General features: G+C 38.1%; 1 protein-coding gene and 1 pseudogene across 1 annotated transcript; both read left to right on the plus strand.

Annotated features, from left to right (window-relative positions):
* The first annotated feature begins 101 nt into the window (after positions 1–101).
* On the plus strand, positions 102–10,303 carry LOC127445880 (CCA tRNA nucleotidyltransferase 1, mitochondrial-like). Its single transcript, XM_051706328.1, has 8 exons — positions 102–191; positions 441–587; positions 962–1,155; positions 1,379–1,517; positions 3,659–3,785; positions 4,286–4,479; positions 6,223–6,476; positions 8,453–10,303. Exons 2-8 carry the CDS (start codon positions 449–451, stop codon positions 8,699–8,701), a joined length of 1,296 nt encoding a protein of 431 aa, XP_051562288.1. The 5' UTR covers positions 102–191; positions 441–448; the 3' UTR covers positions 8,702–10,303.
* A 653-nt stretch (positions 10,304–10,956) lies between these two features.
* On the plus strand, positions 10,957–17,338 carry LOC127445883 (oxytocin receptor-like; annotated as a pseudogene).
* The last annotated feature ends 215 nt before the right edge of the window (positions 17,339–17,553 follow it).

A 17,553-nucleotide genomic window follows, 5' to 3' on the forward strand; every position in this document is an offset into this window, starting at 1 on the left:
GGTGTGAACGGCCCCTTAGACAGTGATAAGCTAAGGCATTTTCATTGGCTGTTCTTGCTCATTACGTATGCATCGCGGATACGCAGTGCGTACTAGGCTGGTCACGCCCTCTGTTGCGCTATCTGTCATGGCTGCACACGGTGTGATGGAAACTACCGATGTGGTTAAGTAACGTTTATCTGTTTCTTCAGGTGAATAAATACACAATATTTGATCTTAAATGAAATAACTGCGTGTACCTTTTTAGTAACTGCCTTTAAAACCTCACCCCAGGTTACCACTTTGCTGATATTATAATTTGTGTGCCTGTCACCTTGTAGAATCACTTCAAGTGATTAGAAATAAACTAATCGATCATACATGGTTATCCACGGTTTACCATTAACTATGTGGTGTGGGAAATTTAAATTGAACACTAACCCCCTCCCCGTTGTCTGTAGCAATACAGATGTGGGCGAGAGTACTTCTGCGCCCCACGCTGATCAGACAGATTAATCTCACGTGGAGTCACAGATCGCTTTTCACAATGCAGCTGAAAACAAAAGAGTTCAAGTCTTTATTTACTGACGGGTTGGTTGGTTTAGCAGGTAAGTTCCCCTTTTTAAGCATCCCAGACAACCTTTATAAACAGTGGGTACAAAATGGTTTATAACCCTTTAAAAAAAGTCCCGGGCGGGACCACGGTGCATTGAGGGCATTAGGTGGTAATACCATGGTCGTTTGATGTACAGTACCATTGACAAGTTTGGATTGATCTACTCATTGTTTTTTATTACTATTAGTTAATAGTTAAGCCATCAAAATCAGGGAATACCACAAATGGAAGTATTATGGGAATTATACAGTGACCAATAAGTGCTAAACAAATCCAAATTATACTACATTTAAGATTTTAGATGGTATCTGGGATGCGTTTGTCTGTTGTGTCTTGTTGATTTAATCCTTTTTATGGCCATGCCAGAAATATTCGAAAAGAACCAGTTTGAGCTAAGGATTGCCGGAGGTGCAGTACGGGATCTTCTGTCAGGAAAACGGCCTGAAGATGTGGATTTTGCCACCACAGCCACACCAGAGGAAATGAAGAACATGTTCCAGGCAGCGGGAGTCAGGATGATAAACAACAAAGGGGAGAAACATGGGACCATCACCACCAGGGTAAGGTGGATCTAGTTGGTTTTAAGATTTTTTTTTACAAACTTAGTATGTGTAATCATCACCCTAATCCTGATGCTGTCCTGTATCCTGACCCTGATCAATCAGGGTTTTGCCTATTAATATAAATAAACAGCTCCTTCTGTTAATATAAAAGGTTAGTTAGATTCCTGAACTGAACTGTACACCCTTGCTGTATGACTGAGCTTGTACTTCGATTGTGTAGCTTCATAATGAGAACTTTGAGGTGACCACTTTGCGAGTGGATGTACAGACCGATGGGCGGCATGCAGAGGTAGAATTTACCACTGACTGGCAGAAAGATGCAGAACGTAGAGACCTCACCATCAATTCCATGTTCCTAGGTAATCCATAAGATACTTTTAAAGGGATAGTTCACCCAACAATGAAAATTCTCTAATCATTTATTCACCCTCGTGCCATCCCAGTTGTATTTAACTTTCTTTCTTCTGCTTAACACAAAGATTTTTAGAAGAATATCTCAGCTCTGTAGTTCCATACAATGCAAGTGAATGGTGGCCAGACCTTTCTAGCTCCAAAAATCTAATAAAGGAAACATAAAAGTAATCCATATTACTCCAGTGGTTAAATCCATGTCTTCAGAAGCGATATTATAGGTGTGGGTGAGAATCAGATCAAAATGAAAGTAATTTTTTACTCTAAATCTCCACTTTAACTTTTACATATGAAAGTCACATGTGGTGCCTGTTTAGTTTCACTTTTACATCTGAAAGTGAAAGTGGAGGTTTAGAGTAAAAAAGGACTTAAATTTTGATCTGATTCTCACCCACACCTATAATATCACTTCTGAAGACATGGATTTAACCACTGGAGTAATATGGATTACTTTTATGTTTCCTTTATTATATTTTTGGAGCTTCAGAGGTCTGGCCACCATTCATTTGCATTGTAAGGACCTACAAAGCTGAGATATTCTTCTAAAAATCTTTGTTTGTGTTCAGCAGAAGAATGAAAGACATATACATCTGGGATGGCATGAGGGGGAGTAAATGATGACAGAATTTTCATTTTCTGGGTGAACTATCCCGTTAAAGGAATAGGTCACCCAGAAATGAAAATTCTGTCATTTACTCAACCTAATGTTGCTCCAAACTTGTAGGACTTTTTTTCTGTGGAGCACAAAAGGTGAAAAATCTTTATAGGGTTTATTTTAGGGATGCACCGATCCAATACCTGGATCGGTAACGGCTCCGATACTGAAGCTTTTAGACAGATCGGGTATCGGTCTGACGAGCCTGTGTGTTAGTCGTGTTTGTTACTGTCAAGCTCCAAAAATGACATAAAAGAACCATAAAAACACCATTAAAGCAGTTCATATGACTCGTGCATTTTATTCAAAGCCACTTGAAGACGTGCAATAGCTCTGTGAATCACAAAAGGCTGTGTTTAATAAGTAAATATATAGTACGCGCAGTGCGTTAGTAAATGGTGCTACTCTGTTGACACAAACTCACGCACAGGCTGGTGATGCACTCGCGGCTATTTTTAGCCTTCACAGCGGTGCGCAATATTTGAGCACTACTCATGAACAACACCTCAGATGTAGATGCTCTATAGTTCATTTCACTTATAATATGTATTTAGAATGGCACTGGAGTTGCATTTTACCAGAATTTGAATAAGAAGCGAGTTAAACTACTGTGAGCTTGCCTACAAACAGACACATACAGGAATTCCTGGAGAGTTTAGAATGTCAAAATGAAAGCGTGAGGATTTAAAAAGTGCACGATTTAAATATATTACTGTTGTAATTAAAATTAAGTCAATAATAATAATTTTATAACAATAATTAATAATTTATTATTATTATTGTCATCATTAGTAATTGTTTACAAATTATAATAATATTTAAGTTGAATGGGTTCCAAAAAATAACTGTGTGAATGAAAAGTGGACTGATGTCTTACAACTAAATTAAACAAAAAAGAGATCTGAATCCTTTAAAGCCTAAAAAAATAAAACACTGGTTTCTTTTCTACTGAAGACTGGAATTACTGTTAATTTTGCTGCTTCATTATCCAGTATACTAGTTAATAACAAAGTGTTTCTTAATAAGCTATACATTTATATTGAAATAATGTGTAGTTAGAAGTTTGTGTTTCTTTACATATTAAAGAGTACTCCCAATTAGTTCCACACAATAATGTAAAGATATTCTAAACTGATTATGCAAAAAAAAACAACACTGGTATCGGCTTGGGATCGGTATCGGCCGATACTGAGATTTCCGATATCGGAATCGGATCGGAAGAGAAAAAGTGGTATCGGTGCATCCCTAGTTTATTTGCCATGTATTGAAGGTCAGTGGTGACTCCTGTCTGCCAAGCTTGGACAAAAGAGGACAAAAAACACCATAAGACAGAAGACAGTCTTATTTTTGGGTGAACTATTCCTTTAATTAAATTTGTTATTATTATTTTATGTTAGCCTGAACTTGATTAACAATTGTATGATGTCATTTCAGGGCTGGATGGGACTTTGTATGATTATTTCCAAGGATATGAGGATCTTAAGAGCAGGAAAGTAAGGTTTGTTGGCAGTGCCTCACTACGGATCCAGGAGGACTTTCTTCGAATTTTGAGATATTTCAGGTATTTATTTATTTTATTTTTTTACTCTTTAGCCAACATAATTTACAGTTCACAGATGTAAGAAAATACAGTTTTAATACAGAAGCAACACTGTCAGTCTTTAATTAGTGTGTATGTTTTAAAGGAGTAGTTTAGTTTTTTTTTTTTTCACACCCAAATGAAAATTTTGTCCTGTATGAATTAAATTTTTTCTGTGGAGCACAAAAGGAGAAATTTTGAAGAATGTTGATGCTGCTCTTTTCCATATAATGAAAGCATACTGTGACCACAAGCTGTCAGGCTCCAAAAAGAACAGTCCTTGGCCACTACTGTATTTACTTTCATTATATGGAAAAGAGGGGAATGAACAATCTTCAAAATATCTACTTCTTTGTTCCACAGAAGAAAGAAGACATACAGGTATGGGCGAGTAAATTTAAAACAGAATTTTCATTTTTGAGTGAACTACTCCTTTGGCTCATATGGTTTATCTTTTTTTTGTCTTATCGCTTTGGCTGTAGATTCTATGGGCGAGTGGCAACTGAGCCCGAACAACATGAACCTGAGACTCTGGATGCAATCCGAGAAAATGCCAATGGATTGGCAGGTATCTCAGGAGAGAGGATTTGGGTGGAACTGAAGAAGATGCTTGTCGGAAACCATGCTGGTCACCTTCTTGAGCTCATCTATAAGCTGGGTCTGGCCCAGTACATAGGTGAGACATAAGAACTCAAAACTTTTGACTGAAAACTCAAAAACAATGTGTATTCATCTTGTACAGTTGAAGTCAGAAGTTTACATACACTTAGGTTGAAGTCATTAAAACTCATTTTTTTAACCACTCCATAGATTTAATATTAGCAAACCATAGTTTTGGCAAGTTGTTTAGGACATCTACTTTGTGCATGACACAAGTAATTTTTCCAACAATTGTTATCAGACAGATTGTTTCACTTTTAAATGACTATATCACAATTCCAGTGGGTCAGAAGTTTACATACACCAAGTTAACTGTGCCTTTAAGCAGCTTGGAAAATTCCAGAAAATGATGGCAAGCCTTTAGACAATTAGACAATTAGCTTCTGATAGGAGGTGTTCTGAATTGGAGGTGTACCTGTCGATGTATTTTAAGGCCTACTTTCAGACTCGGTGACTCTTTGCTTGACATCATGGGAAAATAAAAAGAAATCAGCCAAGACCTCAGAAAAAAAAGTGTGGACCTCCACAAGTCTGGTTCATCCTTGGGAGCAATTTCCAAATGCCTGAAGGTATCACGTTCATCTGTACAAACAATAGTACCAAGTATAAACACCATGGGACCACGCAGCCATCATACCGCTCAGGAAGGAGATACATTCTGTCTCCTAGAAATGAATGTAGTTTGGTGCAAAAAGTGCAAATCAATCCCAGAACAACAGCAATAGACCCTGTGAAGATGCTGGAGGAACAGGTAGACAAGTATCTATATCCACAGTAAAACGAGCCCTATATCGACATAACCTGAAAGGCTGCTCAGCAAGGAAGAAGCCACTGCTCCAAAACCGCCATAAAAAGCCAGACTACAGTTTGCAGTTGTACATGGGGACAAAGATCTTACTTTTTGGAATTTTTTTTTAACTGTTTGGCCATAATGACCATCGTTATGTTTGGAGGAAAAAGGGTGAGGCATGCAAGCTGAAGAACACCATCCCAACCGTGACGCATGGGGGTGGCAGCATCATGTTGTGGGGTTGCTTTGCTGCAGGAGAGACTGGTGCACTTCACAAAATAGATGGCATCATGAGGAAGGAAAATTATGTGGATATATTGAAGCAACATCTCAAGACATCAGCCAGGAAGTTAAAACTTGGTTGCAAATGGGTCTTCCAAATGGACAGTGACCCCAAATATACCTCCAAAGTTGTGGCAAAATGGCTTAAGGACAACAAAGTCAAGGTATTGGAGTGGCCATCGCAAAGCCCTGACCTCAATCCGATGAAAGTGTGTGCGAGTAAGGAGGCCTACAAACCTGACTCAATTACACCAGTTCTGTCTGGAGGAATGGGCCAAAATTCCAGCAACTTGTTGTGAGAAGATTGTGGAAGGCTACACAAAACGTTTGACCCAAGTTGAACAATATAAAGGCAATGCTACCAAATACTAACAAAGTGGATGTAAACTTCTGACCCATTGGGAATGTGATGAAAGAAATAAAAGCTGAAATAAATAATTCTCTCTACTATTATTCTGACATTTCACATTCACTTTTCACTTAAAATAGTGATCCTAACTAACAAAAAGACAGGTAATGTTTTCTACGATTAAATGTCAGGAATTGTGAAAAAATTGAGTTTAAATATATTTGGTTAAGGTGTATGTAAACTTCTAACTTCAACTATATCAATGAAAAGTTGAAATTTCAAAACAGGTAAATACTTTGACAAACCTTTCTTGACATCTTGCTGTGTGCTTTATGCAGGTCTTCCAGCTGATGGCAATGTTGGAGAGATGAAGCAGATCTGGCAGAGGGCTCACGATAGCTCTCCTAAACCCATGACTATCCTGGCTGCTCTGTTCCGAAGCCAGGATGAGGTAGAGAGACTGGATCTGCGACTGAAGCTTTCCAGAGAAGAGAAAAACCTGGGCCTCTTCCTGGTCAAGTACAGACGAGACCTTGTTAAGGGGCAAGACGAACATGACAGCATTAAACTGTACACAGATTTCATCATTGATGTATGTAAAATTTTTTCCTTGGCCCCCTTACTAATGTTCAGCAAAAATCAAATGTCAAGAGATCAGCTGGTGAACACAGAAGGAATTCATTGAAATTTTGATCTTACTAAAATAATTTTCCTACCAAGCACTGAAGGACCCACTTTATGCACATAACCATTAGGGGAACTGGTTGCAATTTTTTATGGTTCAGTAAATACTTGGTACAGTGCTTTTAGGGGTTCATCGATTAGTTTGTTTTTTTTAAAGGCAGATACCTATAACAATATGTACAGTGCATTTAGGAAAGTATTCAGACCCCTTAATTTTTTCACATTTTGTTATGTTGCAGCCTTATGCTAAAATGCTTTATTTTACCCCCCATCAATCTACACTCCATACCCCATAAACAAAGCAAAAACCAGATTTTTGATAACTTTGCAAATTTATTAAAAAGAAAAAAACTTAAATATTACATTGACATAAGTATTCAGACCCTTCACTCAGTCAGTACTTAGTTGAAGCATATTTGGCAGAGATTACAGCCTCAGTCTTTTTGGGTTTGATGCAACAAGCTTTACACACCTGGATTTGGGAATTTTCTGCCATTCTTCTTTGCTGATCCTCTCAAGCTCTCTCAGGTTGGATGGGGACTGTCGGTGGACAGCCATTTTCATGTCTCTCCAGAGATGTTCGATTGGGTTCAAGTCCGGGCTCTGGCTGGGCCATTTAAGGACATTCACAGAGTTGTCCCTAAGTCACATTTGCGTTGTCTTGGCTGTGTGCTTAGGGTCATTACCCTGTTGGAAGGTGAACCTTTGGCCCAGTCTAAGGTCCTGAGCGCTCTGGACCAGGTTTTCATTATGGATATCTCTGTATTTTGCTGCATTCAGCTTTCCTTCAACCCTGACCAGTTACCACCACCACCACACTTAACCGTTGGGATGATATTGTGCAAGTGATGAGCGGTGCCTGGTTTCCTCCAGACATGACCCATAGAATTGAGGCCAAACAGTTCAATCTTTGTTTCATCAGACCAGAGAATCTTGTTTCTCACAATCTGCGAGTCCTTTAGGTGCTTTTTTGTTTTCTTGCACTGAGGAGAGGCTTCTGTCTGGCCACTCTGCCATAAAGCTCAGATTGGTGGAGTGTTGCAGTGATGGTTGTCCTTCTGCAAGTTTCTCCCATCTCCACACATGATCTCTGGGAGATCAACCAGCTGGAGGCTCTTCTCCCCTGATTGCTCAGTTTGGCCGGGCGGCCAGCTCTAGGAAGAGTCCTGGTTGTTCCAAGCTTCTTCCATTTAAGAATTATGGAGGCCACTGTGCTCTTGGGAGCCTTCAATGCAGCCGAAATTTTTTTGTAGCCTTCCCCAGATCTCTGCCTCGACACAGTCCTGTCTCTGAGCTCTGACGTCAGTTCCTTTGACCTTTTGGCTAGGTTTTTGCTCAGATATGCATTTTCAGCTGTGAGACCTTATATAGACAGGTGTGTACCTTTCCAAATCATGTCCAATCAATTGAATTTTCCACAGGAGGACTCCAGTCAAAGTGTAGAAACATCTCAAAGATGATCCAGAGAAATGTGATTCACCTGTGCTAATTTCAAGTGTCATAGTAATGAGTCTGAATACTTATGTCAATGTGATATTTCAGTTTTTTCTTTTTAATAAATTTGCAAAGTTATCAAAAATCTGGTCATAATGGTTGTCATTATGGGGTATGGAGTGTAGATTGATGTGAAAAAATGAATAATTTAAAGCATTTTAGCATACAGCAGCAACATAACAAAATGTAGAAAAAAATGAAGGGGTCTGAATACTTTCTGAAGGCACTGTATATTTTCAGAGATGTTGTTAATCATGAGATGCAGAACCGTGGTACAGATATTTTTAAGGGAACCATTTCATCCCTAATAACCATGCTTGACAGCAACAATTTTTAGTATATGTGCTTTTTTAGAGAGAGTATAATATATAATTTTTCTGAAATTTGCAGTCTCGAGAGCCGGACACCCAGAGTAAAGTACTGGAGCTGCTGAAGTACCAGGGAGAAAAGGAGCTCTTGGATGAGCTACGCAAATGGTCCATCCCTCGCTTCCCAGTCAGTGGGCATGACCTGCGCAAGCTGGGTATTACCTCGGGTAAGGAGATTGGCGCTATCCTGCAAGAGCTTAGGGACATGTGGAAGAAGAGCCGCTATCAGATGAGCAAAGAGGAACTCCTGTCAACTCTGAGCAGATCCTGATATGAGACAAAAGAACACAATAGTATCAGAACTGTGTCTCAGCATGTACATGCTATAATGCATCATGAGTCAGTCTTTTGTGCTGAAGAAGCTCTTGCCTCCCACCTCAAATAAGTCTAATGTGGAGAGGAATAAACCATCAAGGCTGTTCTGTTGCTCACAAAAACAAAGTTGCCTAAGGTTTACATTTGTCATAAGTTACTATGATTGTTATCTTGGGCATCTGTGGTTGCTCTGTGTGTTGAATGGTTTTCGGATTGCAGAAAATGGCTTGGAGCATCTGAGGGCACCATGAAAGTTGCAAGATAGAACATGGTAACAAATGAAGCTTTTACCCAGTCCTTGAGCCACAGGCATTGTAAACACTCTGAAAAATGTTCTGTCTTTTGTTTGAACTATTCATGGAGTTTGCCATACCTTTCCTGTTGTAAATGGTGATTTAGTTTGTCATATCATTATCAAATATCACTCAATAGTACGATCGGATGGAAACAAAAACTCTGAATTTATTTAAATCGCATGAAGAAAGAATGCAAAGTTGTGTTCTTTGAGAGTAGTGAAGTGGTGTCCTGTAATTATTACAGGAAAGGACTTAATTCAGCTTTCTCTCAAAGATGAGTTTTTTTTTTTTTTTTTTTTTTTTGCGCAAGAAGCTGCAGTCATGGTTTCATTATGAGGAAAAATTATGCTCCTTTTGTCAACAATTCACAGTTGTTGAAAGGTTATATAACCAACACTCCAGGTGCTTACTTTGAAATAAAATAACACATCGCTTCTTACAGTTTTGCTGTGTCTTGTTTTAAGATCTGTACATGGCCAGATTTTACTTATGATTATAATACTGGTGAATTTAAAAGTTTTGAAACACTTGACTGAAATGTTTCTCATGATCTTAAAAATCTTTTGATCTAAAGGCGAATGCTTAAATGTTTGAAATTAGTTTTGTAGACAAAAATATAATTGTGCCACCATATCAATTTATTTCATTATAAAACTAAAATGTAATTAAAAATAAAAAAACATGTTTTTGAAATTGATGACTTGGACCAAATAATAAAGAAAAGCAGCCAGTAAGTGCCCAACATAGATGGGAACTCCTTCAATACTGTTTAAAAAGCATCGCAGGGTGATATCTCAAGAAGTTGGTTGAGAAAATGTCAAGAGTACATGTCTGCAAATTCTAGGCAAAGGGTGACTACTTAGAAGATGCTAAAATATAACACAGTTTTGATTTATTTTGGATTTTGTTTAGTCACAACATAATTCCCATAGTTCCATTTATGTTATTCCATAGTTTTAATGACTTTAATATTATTCTAAAATGTGAAGAAAAAAAATTATAAAGAATAAGTGTTTCAAAACTTTTGTCCAGTAGTGTATATTTGTGTAAATATAATTTATTTAATTTAATACTTTTCTTGACAAATAAGGCTGATATTTGATATTGTAAATATCAAACAAAATCAATGGAGATAATGGGATTTTTTTATTTTTTTTTAAATCTAGTTTAAGACACGTGCCACATTCTTAGAAATGTAATCTTTGTATTCTCTTTCTTTTCGTGTGTGTGTGTGTGTGTGTGTGTGTGTGTGTGTGTGTTTTACATGGTGGTGTAACTATGAAATAAAACGTAGTGACATATTTCCCTTGCGTCTACAATACTCGTTTATTCCAGTAGTTGCATTAAAAACATTTTCACACTCTGTAGATTATTTAATTTGTCTTCTAACAATATCCAACAGTCTATGTACATGCATCACTGGAGATTTTCCTGAAAGTCAAAAGAAAGAATGCAATATGGATTTAACCACTGGAGTCATATGGATTACTTTTATAATGACTTTATCTCCTTTTTGGAGCATTTGGAGTTCTGGTCACCATTCACTTACATTTTATTGGCCTGCAGAGCTGAGATATTCTAAAAAGCTTTGTGTTCAACAGATGAAAGCAATTCATCCACATCTGGGATGGCATGAGGGTGATTAAATTATGAGATAATTTTCATTTTTGGGTGAACTAACCCTTTAAGGAACATAGTACATCTGTAGCCTGAATGCCCTTTTGGAGTTCATGAGTTGTCTTGAATGATAGCTCCACCTTCCTTCCCCCAAACCCACTTATAAAACCTCCAGTCTCCACTTAGAATCACACACACTTAAAATGTGCAGAGGCGTGAAAACGGTGAGTCTTGCATGCACAGGTTCAGTTGGACTGCATCCTTTTATTTCAAGCAGTTGCATTCATGTTCCGTTTTATTCGTTTAGAATTTGAACGCATGGGAATTTATAATGTGCAAATTCTTCGTTAGCTAGTGCAATTTGAAAATGTCTTTCTTCAGATTAAATTTAAGCAATACAACTTTGGAGATGGAAGCGACAGTTGATGTCGCCCGAGACGAGCACTTGGCACAAGTGGAGATCGCGCTGCTGAGCGTCATTTTCCTGTGCGCGGCAACTCTAAACTTCGGTCTGCTGTTGGTCATGTGGAGGATACAACAGGTGACTCGCATGCGCGTCTTTGTCAGTCATCTCTGCCTGGCGGACCTGGTTGTCGCTTTCTTCCAGGTGTGTCCACAGCTAATCTGGGACATAACGGACCGTTTCCTGGGCCCTGACCTGGTATGCCGTCTGGTCAAGTATTTGCAGGTGGTCGGCATGTTCGCCTCCACTTACATGATAGTTGTGATGACCGTAGACCGCTACCAGGCGATCTGCAACCCCATGGTGACTTTCCAGAAGAGGCGCGCGCGCTGTGTCTCTAATCTTCAGCCTCCCACAAATCTTCATTTTCTCCAAGGTTCAAATCTCCCCGGGTGTCTTTGAGTGCTGGGCACAGTTCGTTCAGCCTTGGGGACTTAAAGCGTACGTGACATGGACGACGCTTGTCGTATTTGTTCTGCCCATCATAACCGTGATGGTGTGCCAGGTGCGCATATGCCGCGCGCTTCAGACCAACCTGCACATGAAGACGCAGCAGCAGGGAGATAGGAGCTCGCACCCGCTTTCCTCCAGAGCAAGCGGCGTCGTGTCGGTCTCCAAGTCTCGGAATAAGACCATGAAGATGACAGTGGTGATTGTGCTCGCTTACACCGTTTGCTGGGCTCCGTTTTTCACTGTGCAGCTGTGGTCTGTTTGGGACGCCGATGCTCCAACTGAGAGTAAGAGAAAGTCTTTTGGGTTCTCAAATACACGATAGTTTAGTTCTATTAAAGTTCTACTATTGTATTTGCCCTCAGCTTTCTGTACATTCTGTACATCTTCGTTTGTCCGTGTGCAGTTGTTGTTACGTCTAATCAAAGGCGCTGGAAGGGGGGTGCTGAGGGTGCTGAAGCACCCTATAGTGAGTTAGACTGGAAAACAGTATCAACGAAATTTCATATATTTCATTGTATTTATGCAGTATATAGAATGCCGTTTTCGCTTTCAGTATATGATTTATGTCAATAAAAATGGTGTCCCGTTTTGGAGAGATCATGCTTGTTGGCAGGGCTCTTCTGAACTGAAGAGAGCCCCTGTGATGATGATGGATACTAGTGAACTTTATATTCTCTCCTTCATTTGCACAAAAGTAAAAAAAAAAACAAACAAAAAAAAAACAATGAACAGTTAACAATGAAACAGTAATTTGACAATGTGTTATTGTATCATTACTGTTGTTTAATAATATTTTTTTTGTAGTGTAATTTTACAGTTTATGAATAAAAACAAATGAATCAATCCTCAATATTAAGTTTTTTTCTTCAGAAGAATAGTGTGCTTTACTCATGTGTAAGCTCATCCTTTGAAATTATAATAATAAAAAAAAAATAGAGATTTTGTGTTTCGGAAGGCGCTAAAACCTCAGCTGAGCAAAAACTTCATCTTTTGGCGTTTGTTTGTGTCGCTTGGATATAGAAAATCTCATGTAGACATTTATTAGCAGCAACACTGAGCGCAAGGCCACATTTGGGGTCTTCAAGTAACAGGTAGGACATTTCTTAATAGCTTAATATTGTAGCATATGGGTTCATTTTAATAGCTGTTTTGTCTGAACATTTATATTGTGTTTTATGGTTATTTCTCATTCACACTGACACAACAACAATTTTGAATGTGGTAGAATGTAACTAATGCATTGGCTGGCTTATTGAATGACTTAATTGCAGATAATGTTCCATTGCGGTTTGTGTATGTGTACAGTGATCATGATTGGAGAAAGGTGCCTCTGGTTGTTCTTTGCAGGGTACTCAGCCTTACTGGCTCCATATGGTTGGGAGTGGGGGCTTGGGTAGCTCAGTGGTAAAAGACGTTGGCTACCACCCCTGGAGCTCGCTAGTTTGAATCCCAGGGCGTGCTGAGTGACTCCAACCAGGTCTCCTAAGCAACCAAATTGGCCCGGTTGCTAGAGAGGGTAGAGTCACATGGGGTAACCTCCTCGTGATCGCTATAATGTGGTTCGTTCTTAGTGGGGCGCGTGGTGAGTTGGGCGCGGATGCCGCGGTGGGTGGCGTGAAGCCTCCACACGCGCTATGTCTCCGTGGCAACGCGCTCAACAAGCCACGTGATAAGATGCGTGAGTTGACGGTCTCAGACGCGGAGGCAACTGGGATTCATCCTCCACCACCCGGATTGAGGCGAATCACTACGTGACCACAAGGACTTAAAAGCGCACTGGGAATTGGGCATTCCAAATTGGGTGAAAAAGGGGAAAAATCCCCCCCCCCCCCAAAAAAAGGATTACAGTGGGAGCCGTTCCTGCCTCCCAGGAACAAACTGAGGCCCCTTTGTACAATGGGCGTACAGTGATAGGGAGACACGTGGTTCTCTGATGCCCTCGTTGCACGTGCATGATGTGTAGGGCTGAAACGATTAGTCGACGTTATCGACAACGGCGACAATAAAACATTTTCACTGTCGAATAGTCGTTTGATGTCATTTAACGTAACATGAGATCATAAGAAACTCAAAACGAGAGCAGCACTGCAGCTTGCGCCTGACTGAGGAGAGGAAGAAAACAGCTCACAGTCCAGATGCACTCCAAACTTTCCAAACAGCTTCAGGTGCTGTAGATCCCAAAGTATGAGGGAATTATACAAAAACACAAAATAAGTAAACACAGAAGCACTCAAGTTGTGCAATAAGCAGAGCCGAAGCAAAACTTGCGTGTCGAGCGTCTTTAAAGGAAACACCCCAGTGTTACATCTTTAATGCAGTTATCTTTAATGTGTTATATCTTTATTAAAGTTCAAATAATAAGGAAGCAGGTCATTTAAATAACTACAAACTCCGAACTGGCATTTCTCTGTGTGGTCAGCACCTCTTCTAATGAGTTGTGCGAATGTCCTGATCTATGTGGGAGAGATTGAAACTGCACCCAGCTGATGCACACTCTCCTCCCCCTCATGCACACTTGCTGCAGCTAGATTATAACGTGATGGCTCGTGATTTATTGTATCATAATACAGTATTTGTGTCACTGTGCATTTCTTGTTGTGAAGAAAATTGGCAATACGCAGCTTTATTAATAAGAGAGTTTGTTTTTTGTGAGTTAAAGATGGACTGAAGTGAACAAAAAGGTGAGAGAGGGTAGTCTTCGCCCCATTATACACTGCAACTAAATACATTTTTGATTTGTTTTTGTTTTGGCTTGTTTTCCAATATAAATATCTAAAACTCCTTTAAAACAACGTACATTTACTTTAGCAGCTATACTGCAGAAGAAAAAATTATCTGAGATTGTTGAATATAATGTTAAAAAATAAATAAAATATCTAAAATATCTAAAAATCCTTTTAAAAAGATGCATTCACTTGAGAAGCAGCATATAAGATATTTAGACTTGTTTTATAGAATAGATCTTGAATATAAGTATATTTGGTTTTTACTGCACTTGCAGAAGTATAACCAAGTGAAAAAATACACTTATATACAAAATACACTAATTTGTCTCTTAAAGCAGGTCTAAATATCGTTTATGTTGCTTCTCAATGGAAAACAAGACAAAAACACTTGATAATAATAGGATTTTTTGCAGTGAAATTTTTTACTGCATTGAACTTAATAAAAATGATTTTACCCCCCCCCCCCCCTTTAATTCAGTGAATGTCATTTAGAGATCTTTTTAAAAGATGATTTTGTCCACTTTATTGTTAGCGAGCACGTTTAATAAAACCTTTTAAGTCGGGGCACAAGCTTAGTCGGTTAAGAGCTAATGATTAATTGTTGCAATAATCGCCAAGTAGTCGAATAATTAATTGTTCTAATAATCGTTAGGTTAGTCGATTATTAAAATAATCATTAGTTGCAGCCCTAATGATGTGAAATCGTCCACCAAAACCTCATCACCCCTTGCCAAAAATTAATTCCCGCACCTTGCAGCCAAGCGCCGTTGCTGCTTTTAAAGCAAGCGTATTTCACTCTGTGGAAAGTTTAGCTACTATAGTTTGCTATTTATGTTTAAATGTGTTCAAATTTCAATTCTTGTAACCTGTTCTTTATGTATATATTTCAGCTGCGACTTTCACTATTCTCATGTTGCTGGCAAGTCTGAACAGCTGTGTCAATCCTTGCATCTACCTTCTTTTTACCGTGAAGTTTCCCAAATGGTTGGCTGCTTTGCTGTGCACAAAGAACGGCAATATGAAGGAGTCGGTGACTGAGGAAGCCACAATGGTCAGCTCTCTATATATGTGCATCAAAGGCCCCCCGGAAATACTTTGAAAACTAACAACAATTTACCATAAAGAACAATGGTATTATCATGTTTGTAGGACATGTACTGTAGTAGCACCAATGAATTTTTTTGAAGAACCTTGGTGTGCCATGTAAATACCAATACACGGAAATGGAAATCATTCAATACCATGGTGCATAGAAAAGTACCATGGTATTATCATCTGATGTCATCATTGTGCCATGGTACAACCACAGTACTTTTCAGCAAGGAGAGAATAAAAAAAAATAAAAAAATAAATCACAAAACACATTTTTAGGGAGTTGTCTCTTAAGTGTCTATACTATAGCATGCCAAACATGTGTATCTTAGTAGCTTCACAATTAATTTTAAATTAAAATTGAGTTATAATTTTACACCCCATTTTAGAATGTGATTCATAAACAGGTTACAGTCACTTAGTGGTTTGTGTAAACTGTACTGTATGTACACAGAGAGATAGCAGTTGTGTCAGTCTTTAATATTGAGACAAATAGCTGACTATATAGTCTGGTGGGATTACAATGTTGTTATGAAAAGGCCTGTATATGCTCACTGTGTGTCTTATGTATGTAAAGTGCTTCAATATACTGCTCCATTTGACATCGAAATGATTTCAGTAAAGTGTACCAATACAAAATAATGCCTTTCAGAAGACACAAGGAAAGTAAATGACTGTACTTCACACTGAAAAAATGATTTTGTGGTGAAGTAAATATAGCAGAAAATAAGAAACTTGAAAATATTAATTCTACATTTGTACTGAATTCAAACATGTAAAAATTACTGCTCTCGCTTACAAATATTATTTATGATTGTTTGTTATCTTCACAATGTGTCATGTATCAGTCCTAAAGTAGAAAACATTGTCATATTAATTTGCTAATTTGAGTCAGTTTTACTGGTAAATAATACAAGTACATTTTACTTTTCAAAGTTGGGCTTGATTAATTAATGAGCTTGCATCATTTTGCTGTTTGCAAGTTTATTTACACCGTTTTACTGTTGATTTGGTTATGTTTGGTAACATCTTGTTTTGTGAAATTAATTTTCTTCTTAAAATTATACCCATTAATGATCAAAAAAATTATCTGTTGATTGTTATGTCATTGTGTTTTGTGCACCAGGTGTTGAGGTCTGCGTGCTGCATTTCTTTGCTGTGGAAGGTTTTTGAATGACGTGGTACATGATTAAACGTGTTTATAAGGAAAGTTGAAAATGTAAAATGTTCATTTAATTTTTTAAGTTCATTTAAGTACCACATACATCAGGTTTGTAAGGTAAAGTTACTGTATTAACTGAAATGTTTAAGTTAAATTTAGTCTCTTACTTTAATCAATATTATGTCATGAAGTGAAGTAGATTTCACTTAATTATATACCATTCAAATTTACTTAGAAAAACTGTGCTAACCTCAGTGAGATATTTCTGGTTGATAACTGTTTTCGAATAAAACATTAATGTAGTTCACAATTCAGTATGTAACACTGACCCTCATGTGACCCAAGTGAGAGACAAAACTAACAGAAACTGACAAACTCATCTTCCTGCTGCCCATATTTGGTCTTCCCGGTGAACGCGGAAAATGATTGATAGGCAGAAAAGCAATTGGCTAAACAAAGAATATTTTGTCCAACTGTTTACACAGCCTAGCGCTGTTACAGTTGTGAAATTTCATCGCACTTATTTCAGAGATATTTGACAGGTAGGCTACTAATAGGGATGTTTTCAGCATGTTATTTAATAAAACAAATCCCTTATAGAACCTTAAACTAATTAACAGGTTTGTACGGAAGCATTTCTGGATATTTTTTTCCCATTAAATTTGTTTTCTCTGTATGTCTGGTTACCAACACAAATTTCATTTGTTTAATTTAAATTTTGAGAATAACGACACATTAATTTCACTGGTAATTTCCAGTAGATGCATCCAGAGATTTGTGAGATATAAAACATTTAGTGTGATAGAAAATGAGAAAATGTGTCTGGAAACAACAATTAAAAAGAAGAAATCAAAAAGGAGTTTTCATTTTATTTTGCTTTAGAGCTATATTTTCAACTGATGTGACTATTGTTAAGCTTTGAGTGCTATTGGGAGAAGTATTAGGTGTTAGGAGGTTTCATACTACAATTTAGTAACTTCTAGCATAAAAGCATAAAAA

The sequence above is a fragment of the Myxocyprinus asiaticus genome, chromosome 9 (assembly GCF_019703515.2).
Source record: "Myxocyprinus asiaticus isolate MX2 ecotype Aquarium Trade chromosome 9, UBuf_Myxa_2, whole genome shotgun sequence".
NCBI classification, from domain to species: domain Eukaryota; kingdom Metazoa; phylum Chordata; class Actinopteri; order Cypriniformes; family Catostomidae; genus Myxocyprinus; species Myxocyprinus asiaticus.

Bases quoted from the DNA above. Each gene is read 5' to 3' on its own strand.
- LOC127445880 (XM_051706328.1), top strand. From the start codon at position 449: ATGTGGGCGAGAGTACTTCTGCGCCCCACGCTGATCAGACAGATTAAT. The intron at 1,156-1,378 runs GTAAGGTGGATC...TCGATTGTGTAG, and splicing joins ATGGGACCATCACCACCAGG to CTTCATAATGAGAACTTTGA. The intron at 3,786-4,285 runs GTATTTATTTAT...CTTTGGCTGTAG, and splicing joins CGAATTTTGAGATATTTCAG to ATTCTATGGGCGAGTGGCAA.